The sequence below is a fragment of the Monosiga brevicollis genome, genomic scaffold, assembly GCF_000002865.3.
Source record: "Monosiga brevicollis MX1 MONBRscaffold_3 genomic scaffold, whole genome shotgun sequence".
In the NCBI taxonomy this organism is placed as follows: domain Eukaryota; class Choanoflagellata; order Craspedida; family Salpingoecidae; genus Monosiga; species Monosiga brevicollis.
The window spans coordinates 1,352,811-1,361,300 of record NW_001865040.1 but is presented as its reverse complement, the minus strand read 5'-3'; the positions used below and the strand labels follow the sequence as shown (position 1 = coordinate 1,361,300).

The 8,490-nt window shown below is 53.9% G+C and overlaps 2 protein-coding genes across 2 annotated transcripts in view; one reads left to right on the top strand and one right to left on the bottom strand.

Moving 5' to 3' along the window:
• Nucleotides 1-346: 346 nt before the first annotated feature.
• MONBRDRAFT_22969 (uncharacterized protein) lies at nt 347-6,809 on the bottom strand (the record flags this gene model as incomplete). Its single annotated transcript, XM_001743038.1, has 15 exons — nt 347-394; nt 492-614; nt 697-811; nt 936-1,064; nt 1,176-1,234; nt 1,313-1,531; nt 1,699-2,225; nt 2,422-4,638; nt 4,753-4,915; nt 5,077-5,232; nt 5,389-5,531; nt 5,618-5,722; nt 6,117-6,199; nt 6,301-6,429; nt 6,529-6,809. 15 exons carry the CDS (start codon nt 6,807-6,809, stop codon nt 347-349), a joined length of 4,497 nt encoding a protein of 1,498 aa, XP_001743090.1.
• An 893-nt stretch (nt 6,810-7,702) lies between these two features.
• Nucleotides 7,703-8,490, top strand: part of MONBRDRAFT_22968 (uncharacterized protein) — a gene marked incomplete at both ends in the record, with an annotated part of 1,500 nt that continues 712 nt past the window's right edge. Inside the window, 2 exons of the mRNA XM_001743359.1 lie at nt 7,703-7,819; nt 7,906-8,004. Coding sequence (XP_001743411.1) covers nt 7,703-7,819; nt 7,906-8,004 — 216 coding nt within the window. The remainder of the gene's footprint in view (nt 7,820-7,905; nt 8,005-8,490) is intronic.

Below are 8,490 nucleotides of genomic sequence, written 5' to 3'. Positions count from 1 at the left end.
TTGGTGGTGATGTGCGCTGGTTGGTTGGTTGGTTGGTTGGTTTGTTCGCGGTTGTTGTTTGGTCGTGGCCGGTTCTTGGCCGAGAGAAGGGCGAGTGCCTGTGCCTGAGCCCCGTCTCACCGGCCACCTGCCTTCGGGCGGTGGTCCCTTGTCAGCCCCATCAACAACTGTCGCACACACATTCAAGCTCGTGCTTCAAGCGAGTTTCAGAAAAAAGCTGACAAACGATGCACCAACAAAAAATGTCTCGAGCGCCAGCCATGTATTTGTCAGCATGTATTGTCAGAGTTTTGCTATTATAGAGACGACTGTATCGGTTAGCGCTGATTAACTGGCCTTCGACAGTTCACTTTCTAGAAGATTGCACACGTATCGCGCGACGTCCCTCCAACCACTACACGCATGCACGCATGCAGCAACGATGAGACCAAAAAAACGCACCGATTCTTTGGCAAGAAAAAGAAAAGGCAGAAATGGGCCTGAGCTCGTACCTTGCGAACATGCCGCTGCAGTCGGCGGGCTGCCTGCTGCTCACGAAGACGATCCCAGGTCGAGCCGATCTTGCTGAGCTGTTGACGGTCTGGGAATGCACGACTCATATGGTCCTCCACACGCTACAAGAGCAAACGGTGTTCATCAGCGAATGCAAGACTGGTCTTCTTCCGTTTCCCAGCAAGCACCGCATTGTTGACGCACCTGGTGAATCTGTTCTTCAGTGAGGAGGTGCTCCTCATCCTGCTGGCGTACCACTTGCATGATCAGCGCGTGCAGTACATCCGAGCAATGCACCTTGTCCCCTGCGTAGAGCGGTCTACGCCCAACCACATCCACACATCCCGCCAAGACAAAGCCGGGGAAAGAAAAAAACAGGTGAATGAGCGCCGTCTCATAGTTCGCTTCGAACGACAAGCAACCCTACGTCTGATGCCACGCACATATTGAGCGCCGCGATGCGGCCCCACGTCATGGTTTGGGTCACCAATGGAGGTGGTAGCGCGGCAAAGAGCGCGTGCAGATCGTGGTACAGAATGAAGCGATCTGCATCCGGGTCATAATGTGCCCATCTACCCAGACACGAGCCAGTTCGAGACGTCGTCAATATGCCGAATACAAAAGTCACTTCAGTTGGCTTCGAACCTCCCTCACCGAGCCTGCACAGGCTGACTGCGACTCACTTCTCGTAAAAGACCTCAATCTCTGCCGACGTAAGCGGCAGCTTCTCCTCGGCTTGAACCTACGACAAGAGTACGACCAGGCGCTGCTGAGCACCATTGCTGCAACTCTGCACTACCCAACCCGGTCGTCAACGTACAAAGGCCAGATTTTCCAGTATCACCGCAATGTACATGTTAATAAGGATCAAGAAGGTGACCACAACAAAGGTGGAAAAGTAAAACTTGGCTGCCAAGGGATCTCCACAATTGCCGTTGGGGAGATCCAAGTAAGTGGGATCACAGTCGGGCGCTTGGATGGAGCAGGCCTCAAGCACATCATTCCACCCCGCCCCGGTGGACAATCGAAACAATAGCACCTATCGGCCAGCCCAATGACAAGACGCGTCAATACATACCACCCAAACACTCGCCGCACACGTGAAGCGACAAGCGACAAAGGGTTTCGGCCCAGGCTAAGGCGCACACGAGCGCACACGAGCGCAAGCGTGGAAAAACATGCACATGCCTCCCACCCGATACTTACCAGCGCATTGCCAAAGTTGCGAAAATTCATAAAGTTGTCGACGACGGGTCCGGTAAACTTGACATGTGCAAAAAGCGTCATGCCCACGATGGCATACACAAAAAGCACCACGAACAGCAAGGTTCCAATGTTGAGCAGGGCCGGTGCAGACATGACCATGGTCGTCAACAAGCGCTGAATGCCACGAGCCTGCTTAACCACCCGAAGCACGCGAATCACACGCAGCAGGCGGAGCACGCGCAGCGTGGTCGGACTCATGGGCAGGCTGGAAGACACCGCCTCCACCACAATACCCACAAAAGTGAGCACCACGATGCAAAAGTCAAAGCGATTCCACCCCGTAGCAAAATACGCGCGGCCCAGAGCCGCAATCTTGATCAGGGCCTCGACCGTGAAGATACCCGCGAACACAAGGTTGATGATTGTCTGAAAGCGGGTCAACGCTGCGGGCTCGTCGTAGTAGTACATGCAGAACACAATCGCATTGAGTCCGATACACCCTATGATAAAGGGCTCCAGATATGGACCTGTAGCCACGTCATAACACCACCCACGCCAGCGGCGCTGTGGCCGCTCATACTAAACATGCACGTCCCGTCCAGCCAACAAGCAGGTGAGTCAGTCACTTGAGTCGCAGAGTCATCCCATCGGTGCCCAATTTTAAAGGGCATGTGTGCCTCATGGCATGCCTGGGCGAGAACACCGGGGTAACAAACCGCCTACTGCGCATGCGCATGGCGGAACCGGGGTCAAGGGCACTTACGCGTCGCTTTGGCTTGGCACGCAGCGCACTCTGCAACTGGGTGATAAATTGTTGTTGGCCCTCCGTCAGAAACAAGTTGCGGCCCTCCTTGAGCTCGGCTTTGAGACGGTTGAACGTATCGATAATCACCCCGATGAAGAGGTTGAGCGTGAAAAAGCCGCCAAAAATGATAAAGACGACAAAAAAGATGTACGCCTCAAATTGAGTCTCACGCTGCGGTTGCTTGTCAACGCCCTGAGCGTCCACGGCAGCTTCCATAATCTCCATCCAGCCTTCAAAGGTGGCCACTTGCAACAACGCCACAAAGGCATTCAAGATGTTATCAAAGTTGACTGTGGGGTTGACCCAGGTGTAGCCTGCCGCTATGCTACTGGCCGAGGCACAGTCGGCGCGACTACGCACCTCTGTTCGAGGCACGAGCTCGCCATCCGCATCCACGCATCGACCGAAACGTGCACCAAAAAATTGCACCCCAACAATGGCAAAGATGAGCCAAAACAAGGCACAAACCAACAAAACGTTGGCAATGGCTGGAATGGCACTCAATAGAGCATTGACCACGACGCGCATGCCCTCCCATCGCGAGATAGCCCGCAGTGGTCGGAGCGCACGCAGGGTACGCAGCGATCGCAAAGCCGTCAGGTCTGCCCCGGCACTGATCAAATCAATCAGGGACACGAGCGTGATGAAGAAGTCAAGACGATTCCACCAGCGATTGTCGCCTCGAAAATACTCATAGGGGCCCCAGGCAAAGATCTTGAGGAGAGCTTCGAATACGAACACGGTCGTGAAGAAGATGTTCATGCCTGTCAGCGTTTGTTGCAGCCGATCATTGCGGTGCAAGCTGGCATCCTCAAAACAAAGCATGATTGAGCTCCACAGGATGAGCACCTGGATGAAGGTCTCAAATAGCCAATGATTCACGACTCGGGACGCCGCCCTCTTGACTCGGCTCGCCTTGTAGCTGGCCCAGCATTGAGCAGACCAAATACAGCAGGCCATTCGTTTGCGTGGGCTTGATTGTGGCTCTGAATGCCCGCTGCTTTCACCGCTTGTCAGCGTAATCGGAGCAATTTTCTTGCTCGTCCACAATCGTCGAAGACCCTTGGGCGCCGATTGTTTGGCCACACTGTCAACGCCCTCCTTCTTGCTCGCTTGCAATGGTACGCTCTGGATTAAACACGGGGCTTGAGCGGGTCCCAAAAGGCCCGGAGCACTGTTCCTTTGGTCGAACATGTTCTGCGACTCCTGCTGCGGGTTTATCATCACAGTCGGCGGCGCCTGAGCCAGCGCGATGCCTTCAGATCTGGGAGCTGGGTTCACCTCGTTCAGTACAATGGGCGTAGATGCGCTGCAACCCTGTAGGGAAACTTTGTCTTGATCCGTGCTGATGGTCGCGTGGTCGTTTGAACTGACACTAAGTAGGCTAGATCGAGAGCTCGCAAGCGTACTATTGCTGCTGCCTGCCACCGAGGCCAGCTCCGTCACGTCAAAGGCCGAGAGGAGCAGTGCAAGGAAGAGGTTGAGCACGATGAAGTTACCAACGACCAGCACAATAACGTAGTATACCACGGCACCATAGCCGGCAGCATGCATTGTCTCCCATAGAAGTTCAATCCACTCGCCACAAAGGACGCGGAAGACGACCATAAAGGCATGGCCAAAGTCCTCAAAGTTCCAGCGTGGAAGCTCACCCTCAAACTTGTCGCGGGTGTAGTCGGTACGGAAGAGTTGAAAGCCCATGACGGCGAAGATGTACATGATGATCAAGAGTATGATCGTCAGACTGAGCAAGTCCGAAAGGGATCGGCCCACAACCCCGACGAGATGCTGCATGGTCTTCCAAGACCGCGCCAGCTTCAGCACGCGCAACAATCGGAAGCTGCGCAGAATTGAAAGTCCCCCGGTCGAACTGTCGGTAGTCGCTTCAATGATGATTTCAACGATGGACAAGGTGACCACAAGGCAATCGAAACGATTCCACCCAGATGCAAAGTAGGAACGTAGTCCCAGACCCCCCAATTTGATGAGCAACTCAACCACAAAGATGCCCGTCCAGACATAATTGCAGATGGCCAAACCAGCGAGATAGGCGCTGGGGGCCTGTGGATACCACATGGCCAGTGTGATTGTGTTGAGCACAATCACAATCGTAATGAATGTAGCAAATTGCTGAGCTGTGGCCACGGTGAACAGCGCCCGCCGCACACGTGTCCAAGCACTAAGCTGCTCAGCTTTGGGGCGTGAAACAGCATGCTTGGAAATTGGGTCCTTGGCTGCCCTGGTCTCACCACGCGTTGCGGGTGCAATGGACTCGGTCTCTGCGTTCTCAGACTCGAGGGCGGCGGCACTTGTGGACAGACGTCGCGTAATGGGCAGGTCTGTAAAGCCGGCATGGGCAATGGACATGACACGACTCGCCAAGGTTGCGCGACGCGTAGCCTCAACCTTAACCTAGATACAGCACATGGCCACAACCGATTATCTGAATACCGTGGCGGGTGTATTTCAATGGCAAAGGTATGTGTGGTGGGTGGAAGGAGAGAGAGAGATCAAGCGAGTGACAAACACATCACGAAGCGCCTAATCGAGTGTGAACACGAATGCACGCATACCTCGCGAGAATAAGCCATAGCTACAATGGCAAGCACAAGATTGATGATGAAGAAACAGCCCACAAATACAAGGATGATGAAGATGATGAGGTGACCCTTGCCGTTGGTCTCCAGCACTTTGTTGTAAACATCCTCCCAAAAATCTAGTGTCAGAACCTGAGTGTTCACAGGCACAACACAACGTGTAGAATAAAGAGCCGTGAGAGACCAACTCTCAAGCCGAAGAAGGCTCGACTGCAGCAGAGCTGTGACGGCACACAGATGAAACGGTGCTAGCAGACCCACTCATTGAACCCGAATGCGAGCGCAAACCTGAAAATTGGTCAGGGCAGCAGCGCCCATGTTGTCAAAGCTGGTGAACCCATAGTTGGGGTTTGGCAGAAGGCGCGAAAGACAGACGTAATCACTTGGGCAACGCCGTGCCGACGACATGTTGCCGCATAGCAGGTAATCACCTAGGCAGACAGGATTTGTATTGTGACGGTACACAGTTGGATGCTAACACCATCATGATCACTTGACATTAGAGCTGAGAACTCACCGTCAGCGTTGGTAGCCCAGTGGGTGGCGTTGTGTATCCAAGAGTCCCAGGCTGCATCGGAGAGCCCCGAGGGTGCCAAGGCCACGCATTTGTGGCGGAGTGTGCCTGAGGCAACGATGGAACGCGGCAAGAACAAGAAACAGGGGATACGCAGACCAGGGGTGTTTGGCGCAAATGTGAGCCCTGAAACAGCCTCAGACACACGCACTGAGCAATGCTGGAAAAGGCCACATTACGCGTCTGACCCGCGTAAAGTTGAAGGGATATGATGGAAAAGAGGATGAGGGCAAAGGCAAGGAGTGTCAGTACACTGCACAGAGCAACAACGCAGCGCCACAGCGAGTTGACCATGGCTCGCAAGCGAGGCAAGGCTGCGCACGAGGGCCGTATTGCGAGTTCAGGCACGGTGCGTGAGGGACATAGAATGGAAAACGCTGACTTTTGAATCCAAAAGGCATGAAAATCGCATGGTGGTGTCGGCTGCCAGGCAGGAGCGCACCGGTAATAGAGCGTAGAGCTCGAAAGACGCGCAGCGTCCGGATGGCGGCATATGAGCCAACGGAAGGAATAAAGGTCAAGTAGCTGAGACCAGGCGGAGAGGCAGGGAGAGCCCGGTGAGCTGGTATCAAATTAGAGGGCAAGGATTTGAAGACAATGACAGTAAACAGGGTAAGCCCACGAACCTGAGAGCAACAACAAAAGCATCCAGGATATTGAATGGCTCGCGTAAATAGCAGAGTCGATTTCGCACGATGCCCATGGCGAACATCTTGCCCATCATTTCGATGGTGTAAATGGCCGTGAAGATATATCTGGAAGAGATGCAAGGCTATGAGTTGGCAGACACAGCAGCGAAGAAAGTGGCTCGGCTGGAATAGGCCTGATTCGCCTCGCAACCACGACCCACTTACTCGGCGTAGGGGGGTGGATGAGATAGGGCCATAAAGATGGCATTGAGCACAATGATGAAGAAGATAAAATAATCAAAGGTTGGGGAGAGGACAAAAACACTGGTGTTTAGCAAGGCAGGCGCATTGGCCCGCGCCGGACGGTGAAGGCAATCATGAGGTTCCAAGGACGAAGATGAAGCTGCGATTTTGGAGTGAGGCAGGGCGAGGAGCACGACTGCGTGTTCAATCTTGCCACTTGCCTGATGGCTACTTGGCGCATGCGCGCTTGGGCAGGGATGCATCCCCCAGTCCAGATCTGAATGGGCTCAGTCTGACCAAACTTCCGAACCAGGTGCTGCATTTCAAGCATCAGGAGAGAGGAGGGTGTACATGAGCATGGCATGGTCTGCTGCCGAAAAGCTCGGCGCTTGTGCAGAAAAACACTCAACTCGACAGAGCACGAGCATAACTGACCCAGCTGCTGGGAATGCTCGAAGTGATACCCAGGCTCGAGGCAAGTGAAGCAGCAAAAGAGACCCGTGACATGCGGGAAGGCCCTCGAGGTGCAGGACTGTTGTCATGCTGCTGGCTCTCGTGATCAACACTTGGCGAAGGAGGCGAGGGCAGCGGCATGACGCTTGCATCCGGCGTCCGCCGTACAGGTGGAAGGACTAAGCGCTGAAAGCTAGGGATGCTGGGCTCCATCATGTTGGGCCTCATGGCAGCTGCTGCACTGCCGGCTGGACCCCCATGATGCTCCCAAACCTCACGCTGATGGTCCGACCAAAAAAAAGGGGGGCGCAGGTCTCGTGCCTCAAGCGCAGGCAATCAAGTTGAGAACCGATCGTCAGTCACTCTATTGCCTGCACATATACCTCGCTGCTGCCATCACCAACTGCTTGACACGTAGTGACACGCCATACAGTTACCAATCCCGGTGCTGGCCCGTCGTCGTCGTCGTCGTCGTCGTCGTCGTCGTCCAAATGTCTCCGCAAACAGATTTCGCTCCTCACGACGATCTCAAACACAAAATAATACGTTGTTGTCCTTTTTTTGGTCAAAATTTGGCTCTCGTTGTCAAGATCTCTCTCTCTCTTCTCTCTCTGAAAAAGTAAGAAAGAAATTGTCAGACAGTTGAAACGGCGCTGGCGCTGTTGGGAGCCGGGGGTGCTTTTTGCAGTGAGCCTTTGGCGAGATGGCGGCCAAGGCGCTGCTCAAGACGGCCGATGCGAGTGCATGGCAAGCACAACTTGATGCTTATGATGAACGCATCAAAACCCGCTACCAAGGTTTTGGTAAAGCGCGTCAAAAAGTACGTTATTGGCAGTCACGACCCCCACTACTTGCTGCCGTTTGTCGCGGCGCCCCTGATCGATTTTAATGCCATGCAATACCTAGGTGAATCTCCCCGAACACGATCGTTGGCTATGGCAAGACCTGCCTCATGTTGTAGCTGCTCGCAAGGAACCCCACATCACACTGGATGAACTCGTGCAGGTAGGCGCGTTGTCATCCTGCCATCGCCAGCTCTGTCCTGTCTGTTGTGGTGAAGGCAGGAAGCAACAATCCGCGTATGTCTGTGTCTGTGTCTGTGTCTGTGTCTGTGTCTGTGTCTGTGTCTGTGTCTGTGTCTGTGTCTGTGTCTGTGTCTGTGTCTGTGTCTGTCTCTGTCTCTGTCTCTGTGTCTGTGTCTGTGTCTGTGTCTGTGTCTGTGTCTGTCTCTGTCTCTGTCTCTGTCTCTGTCTCTGTCTCTGTCTCTGTCTCTGTCTCTGTCTCTGTCTCTGTCTCTGTCTCTGTCTCTGTCTCTGTCTCTGTCTCTGTCTCTGTCTCTGTCTCTGTCTCTGTCTCTGTCTCTGTCTCTGTCTCTGTCTCTGTCTCTGTCTCTGTCTCTGTCTCTGTCTCTGTCTCTGTCTCTGTCTCTGTCTCTGTCTCTGTCTCTGTCTCTGTCTCTGTCTCTGTCTCTGTCTCTGTCTCTGTCTCTCT